Source organism: Tyto alba, unplaced genomic scaffold, assembly GCF_018691265.1.
Source record: "Tyto alba isolate M040663 unplaced genomic scaffold, T.alba_DEE_v4.0 Super-Scaffold_10, whole genome shotgun sequence".
NCBI lineage: Eukaryota > Metazoa > Chordata > Aves > Strigiformes > Tytonidae > Tyto > Tyto alba.
Window position 1 is genome coordinate 29,806,505 of NW_024881262.1, and position 19,292 is coordinate 29,825,796.

General features: G+C 61.4%; 2 protein-coding genes across 2 annotated transcripts; one reads left to right on the forward strand and one right to left on the reverse strand.

Annotated features, from left to right (window-relative positions):
- The first annotated feature begins 9,423 nt into the window (after positions 1-9,423).
- Positions 9,424-15,465, forward strand: MAB21L4 (mab-21 like 4). Its single transcript, XM_032992522.2, is given in 7 exon segments — positions 9,424-9,478; positions 10,056-10,114; positions 10,116-10,674; positions 11,767-11,989; positions 12,762-12,915; positions 14,141-14,497; positions 14,738-15,465. Coding segments are annotated over 7 exon segments (1,500 nt in total). The 3' UTR covers positions 14,831-15,465.
- On the reverse strand, positions 14,907-19,033 carry AGXT (alanine--glyoxylate and serine--pyruvate aminotransferase). Its single transcript, XM_032992597.2, has 11 exons — positions 18,854-19,033; positions 18,540-18,732; positions 18,151-18,215; positions 17,972-18,072; positions 17,671-17,741; positions 17,257-17,341; positions 16,881-16,976; positions 16,537-16,606; positions 16,346-16,441; positions 15,993-16,121; positions 14,907-15,582 (listed from the first exon to the last, which is right to left on the reverse strand). The coding sequence occupies exons 1-11, from the start codon at positions 19,031-19,033 to the stop codon at positions 15,475-15,477; spliced, it is 1,194 nt and encodes a 397-aa protein (XP_032848488.1). The 3' UTR covers positions 14,907-15,474.
- Between the last annotated feature and the right edge of the window lie 259 nt (positions 19,034-19,292).

Here is a 19,292-nt window from a genome sequence, read left to right on the forward strand (position 1 = left end):
GAGGGGAACGGCAGGACACCCCACGCAGGGACCTTCGGCCGCCCCCTCCCTCCCGCCCCCCGCGGAGGGACCCCTCGCCGCCCGCTTCTCCCCCGCGAGGAAAAAGCAGCCACCGCTCAGGGACACGCGTGGGTCCAGAGCCCCCCTTCCAGGGCCAGCCGCGGCCCCACTTCCCCCCCCCAGCTGCAATTCAGCAGGGTCCCCTCTGCTCCTTTAAAGCAGAGGACTGGAGGTTTAAAAAAAAAAGAGTGGAAGAGAAAAAAATGGTGTTATTTGCTTTTTTTTTGCTTCCCCCCCCCTTTTTTTTTTTTTTTCAGGTGCTAAAAATATTATCAGGAAATTCTTTTCAGGAATGCCATGTTTTAAGTTACGCTTTAGGCTCAAGGGGCCCTTTGTCTCCACTGGAGAGAAAAAAAAAAAAAACAAAAAAAAACAACAAAAAAACACAACCAACACCCACGCTACATTTATCATCAGCAAATGGTTTTATCAAGAAAGCCTGAGTTCCTCCGAAAACTGATGGGGCTGCCCCCTGGGAGACTCTGCTAGAAATCACGGGTGGGTTTTAATGGCTAAGCGATGGTTAGCAACGGGTGCTGCCCACCCCACCACCGGGCAGGTGTTGGGGTGAGGGTGCTGGGGTGAGGGACCAGGGGGCTTGGTGTCCCCGTCCCCTCCCCCTGCCCCCCCCCCCCCCCCCCCCCCCGTGGCTGCACCCAACCCGTCCCGTGGCACAAGTGGCCTGAGCGCGTGGGCACAGCGCAGGGGGAATGAGGAGAACCCCACCCACCCCAGTCCAGCGTCCTGCCACCAGCCCCATCCGGGGTCCCAGCAAAACTGGGGGGGGCCGTTGCCTGTCCCCAGCGCTGGGATGGTGCGGGAATCCGGTCCCCGGCTCCAGAGGTTTTCCGTGTTATTCCACACCCCCGCTGAATAAATATCCTCTGCTGTAACGATTGCGAGGTACGTTTGAAAAGGGGCCAAGGAACAAATTATGTAAAGAGTAAAAGCGGAGGAGCAAACAACAGCGGGACTGGGTTAGGACCAGCCGCGGACACCGCCACGGAAAGTCTGCCTCACCGGGGGCCCAGCTCTGCCGTCGGCGCGAGGGTGCTCCCAAAGTCCTTGCCCACGCGCTGCTGGCTGCCCCGAGGGGCCACAGCGCTGGCGCGGGGATCAGCACCTTTCTGTCAAGTGGGGAAACTGAGGCGTGGGGTGGAGGGCCAAGAGCGGGGCTGGCCACAGAGGGGACCTTGTGGGCAGCCGGGGTGCAGCACCCAGGGCAAAGCTGTGAGGCTCCAAAGCACCCCAGGGACAGCACTGGGTGCTCCTGGCCCCCCAGCAGCGCCAGGGCTTGCCCCCACCTTGGGGTAGCCCCAAAGCTGGACCTGGAGATCTGCCTGACCCCTTGAGCTGCCAGAGCACCTCAGCCTGCACCGACGCTCCAGGACCAAACAGCCCACGGGCAGCTGGCCCCCGGCAAGCTCCGCTGCTGAACACGGCCAGGCATCTCTGTCCCTTTAAAAATCTCCTGGAAGAAAATGTTAAAAAGAAAAGAGGGGGGGGGGAAAAAAAAAAAAAAAAAAAAAAAAGTGAAATCCAAAATAAATAAACAGCCACATCCGGATTTCTCCCCTGAGACACTAATAAAGGCTTTATGAGTTTGATATGAATTACCCTCCTCGGCCGTTTACAGCTGATCTTCTGGAAGGCATTAGGGCTGCTCGCCCCTTCCCCGGCCTGGGGGACCCCGGGGCAGGGGGAACGCAGCGGGGGCAACACCACCACCCTCTCCATACAGCCCATCTGTGGCTCTAGGGGTGCCAGCTGAGACCCATCTGTTTTGGGGAGTGATGGGGTGGGGTCTTCTGGCTGTTGCCGTCCACCACCTCACACCCAGGAGGGTGAGCCCCGCTGGGAGGTGTGCCCATCTCGTGCCCACGTGCTCCCAAAACACCCATTTCCCAGCCCTGCTGTGCCATGCCAGGCCCCGCTGTAAGCGACATGGGGACCAACCTGCCCCCCACTGCCACGAGCATCCCCGCGGGGGCCGTTCCCGGGTTTCTGCTGGCAGGCTTTCTCTCTGGAGATGGACAGGGCAGGCAGGAGGGAGCGGTCCTGCCCGCAGCCATCCTGAGCGCGAGGGAAAGGTTTTCTTGCAGGCAGGCTTCGCATGGGAAAGCGCCACAATGCTCTCCCTGCCTTGTCCCAATCCAGCTACCCAGGACATTAAATTGAAAGCAGCAAAACGAGTGGGGAAAACAGCTGTGGGCTACGGCCAGCAGCCATTTCCTCTGGGCCAGGAGCTGGAGCTGGTGTGAAGTTGGGCTCCATGCTGGGAAGGCTGGGAGGAGCACTTGAGGGGGGGGGAAGGAGACCTCTCCCAGCACCATCTGGCCGAGCTCCGGCTGCCGCCACCCCCTCCCTCTCCAGGAGCAAATGCCCCTTTCCTCTACCCGCAGCTGTGTTTAGGGTGTCCGGCTTCTTGGTGGCCTCCAAAACAGGGGCTGGGGCTCCCCCCGCCCACCCCAAGGCGCGGGTTTGGTGGGGCTGTCGCGCTGGGGTGGGGAACACGCAGGTCCCGGGGGCATTCCAGGTGCTCATCCCAAGTTTCCCCCTGCCCTGCCTGCTGGCACCCACAGCCAGCAATGCTCCTCAGCAAAACGCCAGGTCCCAGAAGCGTTTGGACCCGGCGCTTCCTCCCGGGCTCCGCCGGCAGCCAGCGAGCGGGGTTGAGGAGGTCGGTGGGCACCGGGCTCGCCGTGGGACAAGCTCGCCCGCTGCAAAGCTGTGCTGGAATGAGATGCCCAGGAGTGAAGGGTGGAGGCAAAGGTCCTCCAGCCATCCCCCAGCTTGTCTCTGCTCAGCGTCACGGCACCAGGGTTGCCCCAGATCCGTGAGTAGTTGCCCCCCTGGTTCCTCCCTGCTGCTGCTCACAGCCCCGGGGGTTGCCCGCTGTCTCCCACAAAAGGCAGCCCTGGAAAGCCATTGGGAAAGAGCACAAAGCCCTACCCACACCCCCCCTGGCTAGGCCCCTTGTGTTTGGGAAGTGGGGGGCGGGGGGGGGGCGGCATGCGGAAGGGACCCAGGGAGCTATTAACGATCCAGAGAGCGTTCAGCACGGATGCTTTCGGGCAGAGGGGCCTGCAGGTCAGCACATGGTTTGGATTTGGCTCTCCCCCCTCCCTTCCATCTAATTAGGCCGAGAGCGGAGAGCATTCCCCATGGATGCTGAACACGTGCATGGCACAAGCATCGCCTCCTGGGGAGCGGGGGGGAACTGGCCCCCACAGCCCACTCCCCAGGGCAGGCAAGGCAACCAGGTATCCCAGGGAAATGCACGGGTGTTTGGAGGGGAAACAAGGTTTTGATGAAGGAGTTTGAACTCGTTATCTGGCCCAGGTTCAAAGAATGCGAGAACACAAATCACATGCGTAAATGCGGGTGGTGGGAAGGGGCTGGAGGGCAGCCAGGAGGATGGAGGTTACTGCAATACATGGCTCCTGCTGCCCCTGCGCTGCCCAAGCCCACAGCGGTGCCCGCCTCTGCTCTCCGGCGCTACGGGGCTGTAGGCACAGGGGGGGACACCCCTTCCCCTCTCCCACCCCCTCGCCTCCCCCTGCCACCGAACAGCATGGCTGGGGCATCTGGTGGATGCAGGTCAGCTGGCCTTGTGTCCCCCACCTTGCCCCAGCCAGGGGAGCCCCGAGCGAGCGGAGGGAAATGGGGCTGGGGGTCTCCAGGTGCTGTCAGTTTAAGGCCGTTCTCCTGCCTCCCTCAGGGTTTCTCCGCGGTGCTGGGAGGACACGGTGCCACCGGGATGCAGGAGAGTAGCTGTGACTGTGCCGGTGACTGATGACACCGGTGCAAAGGGGGCTGTGGGACCATTTAGATGGACACAAATCTCATTCCTTGGGGGAAGCCCTGGCCCAAGGCTCTCGGCCCAGCACCACAAAGCCAAGCTTTTGAAATGCTGAGGGTGCTGCCAGCTCTGGAGTGATGGAGATGCTGCTGGGGCGTACCCTTACTACTCTGCAGCACTGGGGTTCTCCTGCCACTTCCCACACCAGTTCCCAGCCCCACCGCACAGCTCGGGGGGAGGACAGGGATGCAGCACTTCACCCAAGGTTTTTTCCAGCTTCCAGTTCAGTCCCAGGACAGGACACTGCCAAAACCAGGACACGAGGCTGAAACCGGTGCTTGGTGAAGTCCCGTCCCTATCTGGGGCTCCTGGCAGCAGGCAGCTTGAGTGGATCCAAGTGAAAGCCGCCCACTGCTGTGGTCCCCAAACCACATTAATGAAGACCTCAAACCTGCCGTGAGCCCGCACCGGCAAGTCCAGCAGCCCACAGGGCCGGGGCCAGCCGTGAGCACCTCCAGCATCGCGGCGTGGTGTCGGAAAGCAACACCGGATTTCCCAATCCAGCTGAAAGCTCCTCAGATGTTCTGCTGCTTTGATTATTTGACAGACCATGTTTTTTAAATTATTCTTGTATAAATATTTACGCGTTTTTACAAGAACCATGCTTTGAGCAACAGGCCATGGCAGAGGAAGGGCCAGAGGGGAGGGGGCTGGACGCTGGATTGCTCCATTCCAGCTTTGCAGGTCAGCTGGGGGTTGAGTGCAATCGGTGCGGGGACACCAGGCTGCACCCAGGACAATGCGTGCTGGGTGCTGACAGCTCACCTGAACGAAAGGTGGCCGGTTGGTGTGATCCTGCCCCTTCTCCTCTCTTCCCTGGCTTTCCCCTCCCCAGGGAGCAGAGCCTGGCTGAGCACTGGACCAGCCAGGGGCCAAAACGCCTGCTGCAGGGTGCAAGTTGCTGGTTGCTGCTGGGAGCCCCGTGGAGCCCCGCACGCATCCCTGGCCTCGTCCCCAGCCTCATGCTTGGCCTCCTTGCCTGGTCAGGTCCAGAAACCACCTCCAGCAGCTGCCCTGAGCTGAGAAAGCCCCTTTGTCACCCTGCCACCAGGCACCGAGGGGGGGATGTGGCTGCCAGTGGGATGGACATCACTCCTCCATCCCCTGCTCCCACTCCAGCACTGCACCTCAGAGCGGCACTGTCACCCCGGGCCAGGTCAGGGAGGAGGCAGTGGGTGCTGGGAACCCCTGTGGGTCCTCCTGAGAGAGAAGGGGATGGGAGAGGGGTCTCGGGGTGGGGGGGTGTGTGTGCCGCTGCAGCCCCTGCATCTACTCCCAAAGCTCCTGGGCTAGGGCTTCAGGGACAGCGGCTGGAGAAAAGCCCCCTGCTGTCATGTAGACCCTTCCCGCTGGCCCCGTCCTCCTCCCCAGGACTGTAGCTGTGGTTTTTCGGGAAGGATGAGGGTGAGCTCCCCCCCTCCCCTCCCCCACCCACAGATGGGATCCACAACCCAGCCTTGTGTTTTCCGCCGAGCTCAGCAGAAATTCACCCAGAAGGTCAGTGACCAGAGAAAGGGACGATCCATCATTAAATAAATTGTTTTCATTTCCCAGGATAAAGGGGAAGAAAGGAGGGGGGTGGTGATGTTGGACTGGGACTGAAAAAAAAAGAGCACAAGGCAGGAAAACCACCCCCTGTGCTCCCTGCCATCAGGAGCCTCGGCTCCTTCCCCGTGCTCTTGCAGGGCTTTTACAGCCAAAGCTCTTAATGTGATTATAATAATTATTTCTTTCCTAGCATTTTTTTTTTTTTTTTTTTTTTTTTTTTGGTGTGTCATAAACAGCCTCTTTTGAAATGTCTCTGGGGGAAGCCAAGACTCCAGCTGAGCTCTGGCCTGGAGGAAGGAGCTGGGGCTGGGGGAGCGTGCGAACGTGCGCGGGTGCGTGCAGGCAAGCACATGTGTGCGGGAGCGCGTGGGTGACTGTGGGGGCACCCTGGGCAGGGGGGGGGATCCACTGGTGTGTGCGAGCACACCCGGGGCTGTGAAAACACGGTGGTTCCCTGGGGACAAGCAAGCAGGGGGTTCCTCTCCGTCTCTCTTGGTCCAGGTGCCCCATCGCACCCCTCCTCACACCCCTCCTCACACCCCTGCTCTCCCGCTCCTCTGTGTGGTCCCCCCAGCCCTGGGGCTGGGCTTTGAAATCTGTTGAAAAGAGACCTGTTTTGCCAAAATAAACAGCCTGTCATGTTAAATTACTCTCCCTTCCTCTCTACCTCCCCTGGCTGCGTCCCCACTCCCCATCCCAAACTTTTTGCCAGGGGCCATGCTGCTCGGGGCAAACCCCCAACTCCAGTGGGAGGACTGTGGGGCACAGGAGTGCCAGCACTGGGGCTGGTGCGGAGCCGGGGTGTTGGGGCAGAGCAACACCTACCTCCCGCATCCCGGTCTCCTTGTCCCCCACCAGCTCCTTCACCTGCCAGCTCAAACCCCCGCTGCCTTTCTGCTGGGTGGCAATGGCATCTTGCAGGGTCTGGGGCTCAGTGGTGACACAGCACATGGTGTCTTACAGAGGGGTGAGCAGCTGGGTGAGGGATGCCAGGGGCTCGCTGCAGCCCCTCGCCCACCCCTGCCATCTTGAGGGCTCCCACGTCCCCAGGTTTCCTCCTCTTTCGTTCTTGTCCTTGCTCTTATTTTTGAGTTGTTTTCTCTCTCCTGTTTCTAACGGAGCAAAAATTCATAGAGCCATAAAATGCCGAGACGGAAAACGAGGGATTAGCTCATTCAGCCTGGCCCCTCTGCCAGTGCCAGGCTGTTCCCCGCCAACCTCCTGGTGACTTGTCCAGGCCGAGCGCCGCACTCCAGCCATGTCTTCCATGGCCCAGCCGACCTTCTTGCTAGGAAATTTTCCCTGAGGTCTAGCCTCCACCAGAGGTGTGGTATGTTTGAGCCTCTTGCTGGGGTAGCCGCCCTGGTGCTCAGCCCTCCAGTGTTTTGTTGTTTCCTCCGCACAGGATGGATCTTCTGTTGCCTGCCCTCCACCTCGACCTGCGCCGTCCCCTGCCCACGCCAGCTCCTCTCCCTTCTTCTGGGTGGCATCTGCCTTGGCGTCCCACCGCGCTTGGCTCGGGCTCTGCCGGGCGGCCGGCAGGGATGCCCGTGGGCGCAGGGTTGGCCTCACGCCCCACAGTCCCCGTGCACAGCTCACAGTGCCGTGCCACCTTCCTCCAGCAGGCAAAGTGCAGGCAGGGGCCGCACCTGCCACGCTGAGCTGCCTGCTTGGCCTTGCTGGCTGGCCCCCGATCTGAGGGGGACCCCTCTCTGCACCCCAGCACCCCCGCTACCGAGCTGCCCCCCAGCCTGGGGCATTGGTCAGCATCCAGCAGCACCTCCGGCTGCTCCCCCCTCTCCTGGCTGGCCGGCCAGCTGTGTTGCCAGCTGTGCCACCAGCCAGCACCGCTCCTTGGCCAGCTCGTCCTTCTCTCACTGCAGCTGCAGCAGGGACGCTGCCTGCACTGCCTCCGCGGCCTGTGCCTGGCAGCAGTGGGGTAGCTGCTCCTCCAGGGCCTGCTCCTGGCCCCTTGCCTGAGGGAGAGAGGAGGAGGAGGAGGGGCGAAGGAGGAAGAGGAAGGGGGAAAGAGGAAGGAGGGAGAGGAAGGGGGAAAGAGGAAGGAGGGAGAGGAAGGGGGAAAGAGGAAGGGGAAAAGAGGAAGGAGGGAGAGGAAGGGGGAAAGAGGAAGGAGGGAGAGGAAGGGGGAAAGAGGAAGGGGAAAAGAGGAAGGAGGGAGAGGAAGGGGGAAAGAGGAAGGAGAAAAGAGGAAGGAGGGAGAGGAAGGGGGAAAGAGGAAGGAGGGAGAGGAAGGGGGAAAGAGGAAGGAGGAAGAGGAAGGAGGAAAGAGGAAGGAGGGAGAGGAAGGGGGAAAGAGGAAGGAGGAAGAGGAAAGAGGAAAGGAGAAATGAGAAAGGGAAAAGGGAAAAGGGGAAGGAGGAATGAGAAGAGGAAGGGGAAGAATGAAGGGTAAAGAGAAAGGGGAAAGAGGAAGAAGGACAGAGAAGAGGAAGGGGGAAAGAGGAGGGGGAGAAGAGGAAGGAGGAAGGGAAAAGGGGATAGGCCTGTGAGAAGAGGCAGAGGGCAGCATTTTGCAGCACCCACCTCTCCATGGTGGCACCCGGAGGTCTGCAAAGTGCAGGTGCTAAAGACAGTGGGGAGCTGGGGGGGATCACATCGCGCTTGCTCCTCCTGGTGCCAGAGCTCTGGCAGCGATGTGAGCAGGATGCCAGGGTTGTGCTGCGGGGTCAGCCAGCACCACGCTGAGGGGGGCATAACTGCCCCACCAGCACCCAGCCACTTGGAGGGACTGCCTTGTCTCCCTACCATGGCAAGTCTTACCTTCTTATAGTCGAGGTCCTGCTCACAGTTCAGTTCCCGAATGACCCCTGTGGCTTCCTCCAGCATCCCTGCCAGATGCTGACTGAAGGGCTGTCCTGGCTGCTGTCACAGCAGGGACTCCAGCCGTGACAAAGTGATGCTCCTAGGGCATGCAGCAGCCCTGCCAGCAGTGAGCCGTGCCCCACCACCCCTGGAAATCCAGTGGTCTGCATCTCTCTGCCCTCTTTTCCCCACATCGGGGCCTGGAGTGGTTGTTTCTTCTGCCTGGCTCAGGACTAGCATCCTCCAGGATGACCCTGGACCCCTCTGCCCCAGGAGCCCTGCTTTGGCAGCAGGGAGTCCTGCCGCTCTCAATTCCTCTCCGGGACACCCACCAGCTTGTCATCCCCGCCTGATGGATAGGGTCAGGACCAAGCTGCATGTTCAGCCCTGGTCGGGACGGTGGTCAGCGTGGGGGACTGACTGCCCCCTGCTTAGGTGGGGTGAAATCAGGAGTGGGGGGCTTGGGTAGAGAGGCACAGATCCTGTCACCCACCCTCAGGGGTTTCAAATCTGGCTGGGGCTCCCCCAGCCCTGGGCGTCCTGAGCCTCTAGGCAGTGAGGAGCCTGGTGCAGGTTCCCTCTCACCCCCATGCTTGTATTGCAGGTGCGTGGTGATTCTCTGCGGATTGAAGGTCTGGCCCTGCTCCCTCTTGGAAGGCAGCTGGGGCTCCCTGGAGCTCGGCTGGTGGAAGGACAGATGGCCATGAGGGACAGACCCCTGCGTGGAGGGTGGCTCCTCAGCCACGTGGGACTGAAGAAGGCATGAGAATGAACTGGAAATAACCCAGGGAAATCAAGAAACCTTGTCTGGGCCATACAAAAGGACCATAAAAAGCCTGAGCCACAGGAAATGGGAGAACTGGATCTGTGTCTCTCTCCCTTCCCCTCCCCAGAAGTGGTCCCAGGGCCCCATGTTCAGCTGTGTCCCTCTCCCCACACGGGTTCCTGCTGCCACAGAGCCTCCCCCATCCTTTCCTGCTCTGACCAAGGGCAGAAACAGTTTGCATGGAAGCCTGTGATTACTGAACTGTGCTGTCCTGTGGAGAGCCCTGCCTTCCATCCACAAGCCTTATTTATTAAGAACTCTGGCTCAGGGCCTGTGAAGCCAGGTAACCTGCCCTGGGGAGGGCATGCCACGCACCCCCGCTCCAGGATTTGTGGGAGATGCTGGAGGACTGAGGGCGGGTATGACTGTACAGCCAGAAAGGCTGTGCAGAAACAACAGCTAGTCTCTGCCCTGTTGTGGATGGTGCTGCCTTAACTCCGGGCAGCCCAGGGGATAAGCCTGTCCCGGGCAGCTCTCTGGAGGTGGAAGGTGACCAAGACCACGCTTAGATCGGAGCACGGACCCAAAACACAGCCCTTGCCTCAGCAGCGCTTGCTCCTTCTGGCAGCAGCCAGGCTGAGGACCACCACCCCGGCACCACAGCCCGCTCCCACCTCGCTGCCCAGAGGTTTTGGGGCTGAAAGTGCCGGTTTGCACGTCCCCCCCCCGTGGCGATGCTCCCCCGTGGCTCCAGGCAGTCAGGCCAGGGCGGCAGGGTGGTGGGTTGCCTTCATCTGGTGCTGGCTGGGAGGGGGTGCTGCTGGCAGGTAGCCCAGGTGCCAGGAGAGGTGTGGGACACACAGCATCACCCTGGCATGACCTGCCGGCTGCATACCTCCTGTCATCCTGCTGGGCTGCTCTGGGAGGCCTCGGTGTGACTCAGTCCCCAGCCCTGGGTCTGCCCTGGGGGCGCACAGTGCTCCCCCCTCCCCGCAGCTCCAGCAGTGCTGCTTGTCAACGCCTGCCTGTGGCTTCCCTCCACCCACCCCGCGCTGGCTCCCAGCCCTGCCCTCCCTGCCCACGTATTTTCACTCCTGCTTGAAGCAGGCTCAGCACGGCGGCAGAGCTGCCATGGCAGCCAGAGCTTCCCACTGGCACAGCTACCTCGGGGCGATTGTGTCCCGCGAGAGGCAGTGGCTGGAGCATTTCCAGAAGGCCGAGGACATCCTGCTGACCCTGTTGGAGGGCGTCCATGCCAGGGAGCCCCGTTTCCTTGTGGACTATGCCAGGAACCTGGAAGCCTTTGAGTTCGCTCTCCGCGCCTCTGAGGATGCTGTCATCATGGAAGTTCCCCTGCGGATCGACGGCAACGCCCTGCGGGTGCTGGCATGCCAGCCTGGGGACACCCCGGATGGGCACCATGCGGAGCTGGGCACCTGCTATCTGGAAGTGTCCTCTCCAGGGACCGACCTGGAGGACTGGACCAGCACTGTGGGCGTGATGGAGCGGGGAGGTGGTGCGGGGTGCCTGGTCCCGGGCAAAGTCCTCCAGCACCTGAAAGAGCTCCTTGTTTCGGCCATTGTGCGCTGCCAACACTGCTTCGTGCTTCAGCCAGGTGCGTATGCCGGCGTGGTGCTTCCCTGGCCAGGAGCTGCCTCTAGCACAGCTGGGGAGCCCAGCTTGGCCGTGGTGCCTGGGGACACAGGCTGGGTCATAAGTCCCCAGGCGTACGACCTGCCCAAAGCCTGAATGAGCGACCGAATGCCCCGCCATGCACTGGGACAGGCTTTGCCCTCGGCTAAGGGAGGGGAGATGAAAATTACTCCCTGCCATCCCACGGCAGTGGAGTAATTTTCGGACATCTTCACCCTGGGCTGATGGCACCCTCTGTGACAGGTTGTGGCTCCATACAGGGTTCACCCCCCTCCTTCTGTTAGTCCCCAGGGGCTTGACATGCTTGGGTCACCCTAACCACATTCCCTCCATCTCTCCTGGCCTCCAAGTGCCCCCTGCTCCCTGGAGGAGGCTCTTTGGGAGGGCGAGCTGGAAGCACATGAGGGCTGGACCAAGGCCTAGGGGCATGGGTCTGACCCTGCACACGCATGGGCCCCCGCTGGGAGCAGAGTCCCTGGGAAGGACACAGTGGGGAAAGGACATTGGGAATACCCACAGGAGTCCCATCGGCTTCTTCATGCATTTCTGTCCCCAAAGGCGCGTCTTGAAGTAAATCTCAGCTCTGATGGAAAGGTGATGTGAGAGGACCAGCAGGTCTGAAAGTCTCTTAACCCAGACCCAGCAAGCCCGCCATTACCTCCTTCCTCCATGGCCAAGCCAAAGCCCTTCATTTTCCTCTACCTCGACAGTCTGAAACCTTTCCTGGTCCATTTTTTTCAGACCATATTGTTTTCCCTGGCACTGCTCAGCCACCCAGCAGCATGGACCCGTTCAGCTGCTTGGGGCTTCTTGCTGTGCCCACACCCACTGGCCTGGCCCCGAGCCTTGCTGGAGCGCTGCTCCTTCCCCAAAACCATCCCAGTCTGGTTTGGAGAATGGCTTTCACCAGGGAGCCGCAGCCAAGCTGCAGCATTGGAAAGGGATGAGTTGAGCAGGCTGGGACGTGCCCACGGGCGTTGCAGCACATACCCGGTTCAGCCTGTGGGACTGGCTGTGGTAACCTCCTAACCACAGCCAAGCCCTCTGCGCCTAGGTGACCTCAGTGCTGAAAGCCTGCAGGAAGATGCCATGGAGCTCTCCCTGCTGATCCGTGGAGGTTGGAAGACCATCCGTTTTGACATCGTCCCTGTGGTGAGGAGGCAGCAGGAGCCTCTCCGGCTCAAGGGGCGGCGGAGAGACAGGAGCTTCCCCGAAGGCAGCCTCCAGAAGGCCACAGAAGAGGCCCACTTCATCCCTGCCTCTCCCCACTGCTGGAGGTGAGCGGCTCAGCCACGCACGTAGCAGGGTGACCCTGCCCTGGGGATCCCCCCTGGCTGGCAGCGCTGCTGGGTATAGGCAAAAAGGGATTGGGAAAGCGGAGGGACACGTCAACAAGGGGATGCAGTTACCCCCTCATGATGCCCAAACTCGCTGCTCTGCGTTGAAGGAAAAGCCTCAGCCTAATTTCAGGCAGCTCAAGGAAAGGGGTGGGATGCAGCTGAAGGAGTGCCCTCAAATTGTTCGCAGGAGCTGAACCCTGGCTGTGCAGAGGGCGGCAGCTCTCAGGGCCCTGCTCGGGCTTTGGGAGCAAGTCTGGGCATCTGGCAGCAGCAAGGTGATGAGGTGCCTTCCAAGGCAGGCTGCGGGAGGGAGCAGGGCCAGGGTGACACATCTGACCTGCCAGCACAGATACCCAGCCCCAAGGAGGGGCCGAGCATCTGGCTGGACCAGCCTTGGCTTATTTCAGGCACAACATGATCCAGCTGGATGCTCGGCCCCTCTTTGGGGTCTGATCCAGCCTCTCCTCCAGGGCAGCCTGCAGTCCTCCTTATTGCATGTATGGCAGCACAACCCTGCTTTGCCTCCCCTCTTGTCTCTCCTGGGAAGGCAGGAGCTTCTCAGCAGCATCCCCATCATGCTGCAAACCTCCCTGGTTCCTCTTTGCTGGAGGTGGGTGCAGGAAGTGGATCCAGGGTGCTGCATGCCTGGGGCCACATGGGTGGTGAGGGGGTCTCCATCCTCCCTCTCACCAGACCCTGCTTTCACCAGATCCTCTACTCACATCCCCATCCTGAAGCTGCTCCAGGAGGTGGACACGCTGAAGGGATCCCATCTGGACAGCCTCCGCCTGCTCAATCAGCTCCGCAGCCAGGACTGGAGAGAGGAGGGTGGAGAAGGTGGTCTCACCTTCAACCACCTGAAGGTAGGTAGGTTCTGCTGGCAGGACAGTGGCTCTCTGGGCAGGCAGAGCCAAGGATGCTACCCTGCACACACCCCTAGGCAAGTCGCTGCTGGAAGATCCCAAGCAACAAACCCAAGTGCCTGTAGTGCTTTGGGTTGTACCAGCCCATGGCTGTGTCTGGAAAGGATGCATGCTACCGGCCATGGTTAGAGGGGTTTGATCCTTCTTCCTGGCAAATGGCAGGCACTTGCTGGGTTGAACCAACAACCTCCAGGCTGAAACACCCTGAGCATTAAGAGCTAGGGCTCTGTGACAATGTGCCAGGGATCCCCTGGCACAAGCTGCCTCTGTCTGCAGGGACCATGCTGGGGATTGCATTGCCGTGTCTTCCATGCTGCTGGTCGTCCTATGCCCTGGCGTGCTGGGAGGTGCTTGTACAAGGCTGAGGGTGGCATTTCCTCTGACAAAACCCTCCTCTCCCCACCCAACCTGTTTTCAGCACCCTGGACCCACACCAGCTGTTGACGCTGGACTGGAAAGGGGCCACGGTGGGGACAGCAGCTGGTGACACAATCCAGGTGCGCCCTGGCTTGTGGCAGCTCTCTGGCCTGGGGATGGAGAAGCAGGCAAAGTTGTCTTCTGCGTAGACAACGGCTCCATCTCCAGGTAACCCAAATTCTGTGGGTTTTGATTTATGTTGTATTCTTTTTTTTTTTTTTTTTAAAAAAAAAAGGTCACAGTGTGCATCTGTCCTTCAAAAAAGCATCTTCAGCTGCAGCCCACTGTATGCATTGCCCATTATGGTGTGTTGCCAAAAGGCATCAGTGCCAGGCTGTTTGCCAGTGTGGTGTTGAAGAAGCTGGTGTGGCAGCTGCTGGGGGTTCACCTGCCTTGCCAGTGGCTGATGGAAACCACAAGCAGCGTTTTTTGCATTGCTCGGTGCCTGCGGAAAGCTTGGGTGTGTTCTTTCCGAGCTGCTGCAGAGCCGGGACCTTCCTCGGAGCTGAGATGGGGACTTTTGGGGTGTGAAGCAAAGGTTCAAAACTAAGGGGTGGCGGGGCATCGGCTGCGCCTGCAGCAGCTGAAGCAGCGGTTCCAAGAGCCTGCGCTGCCCTAGGCTGCTGAGGACCTGCTGCCTGTGTTGAGGGCTCAGCCCCATGGGTGGTGGGGTGGTGACCTGCAGGGTGTGAAGGCACAGCCTTGGTGGGGGGTGCCTGACCCTGCGCCCTTCCCTCCCTCCCTGCAGATGGTGCTGCTGTGGAGCACGGAGCTCTTTCCCTCCCCAGAGGACTGGCAGGACCTGGAGGGCTCTGTCTACAGGCTCTTGGTGATCCTCCTCCGCTGCCTGGCCACCCGGCACCTGCCCCACTTCCTGCACCCGGAGGAGAACCTCTTCCAAGGAGAGGCCCTGGTCCTCGCCTCCCTCTACTGCAAGGTGGAGAGCTTCGCTCGGGACCCTCGACGCTTCCTCCGCTTCCATTTTGGCCTCCCTGCACACACTGACAACTGGCAGGCAGATCCCAGCACCCAAGCCCTCCTGCATCTCCCCACCAAGGACCGGTCCTACTGGGACACATCCTACTTTGACATCCTGCTCAGCCAGGTAATGCCAGACCCTCAGCTGGTTTCATGAGGCAGAGCGTGGCAGCACCAGAAACCGCTTGGGCTGGGAAGCTTAGGATGCGCTGGAATTTGCCCCTCGGAGCCCCCCAGCCCATGGCAGCCACTGGCATGTGCTGCCCAACCCCACCAGGGAGGCTGCAGGAGGCTGGCGATGCTCGGGCACGGGGCTCAAACAGAGCAGGGAGAATTTTCCCCTCACTCCCTACCTGCCTCTGCTCAGTTCCAGGTGTACCGGATCCAGGATGGCACGCGCCACTCAGCAATGTCCCAGCTTCTCTCCAAGATCCGGCGAGAAATCCTCCAGCAGAGCTGAGCAGGACCCTGCTGCTGCCCCATCTGGGTGTCTCTAAACTCAGGGGGCTGCAAGGCGAGCTACAGGACCAGGGAGCAGCATGCTGCCATGTCACTTTATTGAGGAAAGATGGTACCGAGGAGCGAGCACAGGTCTGCTGCAGCTGGGTGGGAATGCATGGCCTCTGGAGTTCCCTGGTAGAGCTGGACACTGGGTCAGGGTACCTAATCTGGGGGGGGATGGATAGCGTCCTGTGCTGGTGGGCTCTGGTGTAGGGATGACGAGGGTGATGGTGGTGGGAGGGAAAGAGATCTGTGGTCAGACCCTGCATCCAGCCCTCGTGTAAGTTTGCAGTGGGGCTGCAATACCCTGGGGAAAGGGAGTAACTGGGAGGCCAGGCCATCAAAGTGACGGGTGACCCTGTGTGGGGACTAAGAGGTTTTGAGCCACATCCCATGTCTGCTGAGCTGCAGCCCTCACCTCCACGTCCCTTTGCTCTTCCAACTTCTCTTTCCCACTCTGGCTTGGGTTGCTGGGTGTTGCAGCCTTTCCTGCCAGCATCTCAAGGAGGCAGTGGAGCCCCTCTGCCTGCCAGCTGCCTGCAGCCTGGCATGGGGGGGGAAGTGCCGCGCCGCCTCGTCCGGACCCTGATTTTGCTGGGGTGCTCACAGCCTGCTGCGGCGGCAGTGGCTGAGGGCATCTCGCAGGGCATGCAGCACACGGTCCACGTTGCCGCTGGTCGAGTTGCAGCCCATAAGGCCGATTCGCAGGACCTGGGAGGAGAAGGGCAATTGTCTCTCCGCAGCGCCCACCTTTGAGGGCATACCCCGGTGCCACCTCCCTCCGAGCAGAGAGCAGGCTCCTATGCAGAGCAGGGGGCATGCAAGGAGCCAGGCGTGAGTACATGTGCACAACTCCCTGCTTGATCCTATTTAACATGCGTTTCCTCTAAAGATGTGTCACCCCGCTAATTATGTGTGCGGTTATTTAATTATGCACGGCAATTGTGTGCGGTTAGGAGCTGCTACGCATTGCTGCAGGCGATGGGGTGCATCCAGCCCTGTGTGTTTGCTGCTTGCAGCCAGAGAGCACCAGTTAATGGTGGGGCACGCTGCTGGTGGACGCAGCCACAGCTGGGTTCGGGGCCTGGCCGTGGGCAGTGGGCGCGGAGGACGCTGCCCACCTTGTCCACTGAGGGGCCCAGGCCCCCGGCGATCTCGATGGCGTGGTTGTCCATGAGAAAGGCTGTGATCTCCTTCCAGTTGTAGCCCTCAGGCACCTTGACAGTGGTAATGGTGGGAAGCCTCACCTTCTGGGGAAGGCAGAAGCTGAGTTAAGTCTGCAGCTCCTGGCTGCGTCCCCGGCCCCCCCCCCCCCCCCCCGTGAGCCCAGCAGTCTGCCGAGAGAGAGCACCACTGGGGTGGGAGGGGGAGTTTTTTTCTCCAAGATAAAGGCTGCCCAGGCACATCTCCAGCTGCGCAGAGCCGTGTCCTCACAATGCCCTGCACCGTGGCGGCAGGCTCGCTCCACACCCACCTCCTCCTTCACGAAGAGCTCAAGCCCCAGGTTGCGGAGCCCCTGGCACAGCTGGGCACAGGTGGCCCGGTGACGCTCCCAAGAGCTCTCCAGACCCTGTGGGCAGAGAGGAGGGAGAAGGGCCCTGCCAGTGATGGAGACCTCCTGGCACCCACTGCCGGTGCCCCCCCTGCCTGCCCAGCAGCGCTCACCAGCTCCACCAGCACGGCCAAGCCTTCCCGCAGGCTGAAGAAGCTGTTGATTGGTGCCGTGTGGTGGTACCTGCAAAACCCAAGGGGCACCCAGGCGGGTTCGGCCCAGCTCGCAGCGGAGCAGTCCTCCAGCTTGTGCCGGGGGGGAACTGGGGTGCAGCATCCTCCCTCCTCTTCACCCAGCGCAGAGGGGATGTGAATCCCCCCAGGGCCGCTTTGCGACCAACTGGCAGGGTGGCAGGGGGACAGGGCCCAAGCCCTGCAGGGCAGGCAGCCCCCAAGCTGGGGCAGAGGCTGTGGGTGGGAGGGCTGTGGCCATCAGCCCCGGGACAGCAGACCCTCACCTTCGTGGCTCCCCATCACAGCCCCAGTAGTTTGCCAGCCAGCCCATGTCCAAGTAGAAGGATGGGGGCTTCGTCTTCCTCCTCAGCATCTTCTCTCTGGAGAAGCAGAGTGCTGGATAAGAGCTGGACCTTGACCCCACCAGCTCCGGGGTAGGGTCAGTCCTGCGGGAGGGCCCCCCCCAAAGCGAGCGCAGAGGTTGGCTCCAACGCCCATTGCTGCCCAGGGATGGGATGGGCTCTGATCCCGCAGAGCTGCTGCTGGTTGTGCTCTCCAGGGCAGGGCTGGGGTGGGTGGCTGGTGAAGCTGGGGGGGGGGTGTGACAGCCTCCTCCCAGCCCCATTGCCTTTCCCCGCAGTGGGACAGAGCTGCTCTTACCTGGCTCGCTTGCTGAACGAGATGGGGGCGCTGCCAGGGGGGGCGTTGAGAACTTTCTGAGACCCCGAGTATAGAACGTCGATCTCTGCCCAAGAGGGGAGGTAGCTTCTTAGGGACCGGGGGATCCCAGGAGGGACACATTGAGTCCCCCCCAGCCCGGCTGCAAGTGGTGGGTGAGAAGCACAGGGTGGCACGTGCTGCAGGTCCTGCTCGTATTTGGCCAGCTTTGGGGGACACTGTGTCATTGCTGACGGTCCCTCAAGGGGAATAAGCTCCCTGGATGGAGCAGTTTCTAGTGCTACTAGCCCAAAATGGGGACGGGGGGGGGGGGGCTGATCCCACTGCCCTCCTTCCCTGGCTCAGGTGTGAGCCCCCTTGTCCCCTGGGTGTCCATGATGGCACTGTGGCTCTTACCCTGCTGGTCCATGAAAATGGGGGCTCCGCCAAGCGATGCCACTGCGTCCACGAGCAGCAGGCAGCCATGCCTGGGGGAAGACAGCTCAGCCTGGTGTCCCTGTCACCTCCTTCTGCCACCCCTTTTCCTCCAGCCCCAGCATCCCAACCCCCCCCCCAGGCCTCACACCTCACTGGCACCAACAGCTTCCAGCACAACAGAGCCAGAGGAGGGCCCAGGGCACGTAAATCCCTGTGCCCCAATCCCTGGCAGCGACCCTGGGGTGCTGCCAGCCCGTGTGGGTGCCTGCTGTGCACTGACCGGTGGCATAGCTCGCCCAGGCCCTCCAGTGGCTGCAGCACCCCTGTGGAGGACTCGCCATGGGTGATGAAGAGCACTGAGGGCTTGTGCTGTGCCAGACCCTGCATGAAACAGAGGGGAAGGTGGCTGCCCCCAGGACCAGCTTGTACCCCCCACCCTGCACCATGGCCAGCACTCACCCCCTCGATGTCCCACAGGGTGAAGTACTCTCCTGGGGGCTTCAGCAGCTCGTGAACATTGGCTCCTGGGAGGGATTTGGGCAGAGGGAGAGTGAGATTTGGGCATGCTTCCCACTGGGCAGCCACCTGCTCCACGAGGGAATCGGTCGTGCATGAACCAGGAGCGCGGCTGCCTCCTGCAGATTGGCCTGGTGGAAAAGCCTTAAACCACGGTAAGTAGAGGGACATCACCCTGGAAAAAACCTGGAGTGCTCTCTGGCTGCAGAAGCCATGTCACTGGCCGCTGCCACCAGCATGGGCACAGCAAGCCGGGGGTCACATGCTGGCGTTCTGCCCACAATCCCGGTCTCCTGAGCCCCACGGGTGCTGTCCGTCCGTCCCCAGCGTACCCAACCTCCTGGCGATGTCGACGGCGCGTTGTCCCCAGATGCCGTTGACGGCCACCAGTGCAGTGTCACCGGGCTCCAGGAGGTTGAGGAGGGCAGCCTCCATGGCGCAGTGGCCGGTGCCGCTGATGGCCAGTGTCAGGCGGTTCTGTGTCTGGAAGGCGTACTGGATTCCTGCCTTGATCTCGTCCATCACCTGCGGTGGCAGGGGCCTGCCTGGCACTGCTGTTGCCTCTCCTCACCCCAGCAGAGCTGTGCCAGCCCCTCACGGGGGTTGAGGGAGAGGAGGAGGGGAAGGCTGGGCTAGGGCACCTCACCTGCAGCACCTCGGGGTGCATGTGGCCCAGGAGCTGCCGGCCGCCTGCAGCCAGGATGCGGGGGGGCACATTGCTGGGCCCCGGCCCGAGCAGCAGTCTCTCTGGCACGGCCAGCGGCCGGAGCAGCCCCTGGGGCGGGGGCACTTGGAGCAGGCTGGTGGCCATGGCACGCCTTGCCATCCCCAGGAGCCGAGGCCGGAGGAGAGGAGCAGTGGAGGCTGCCCGTGCAGCACCCAGCACTGCAGCACAGCGCATCCTGTGCCGGTAGTGTCCAGTGTCCCCGTGGACCCTGACCCTGGGGCTCAGTGTTCCCCCCGCCAGCCCGGACTCTGCCCCTAGCCACCTCCTCATCTGGTTAATGTGCCACCAGCGCTGTCCCTCTCATTTTGTCAGGTCCCCTCTTGCTGTTGCTGGGGGGTTGCTCCCCAGGCACACCAGC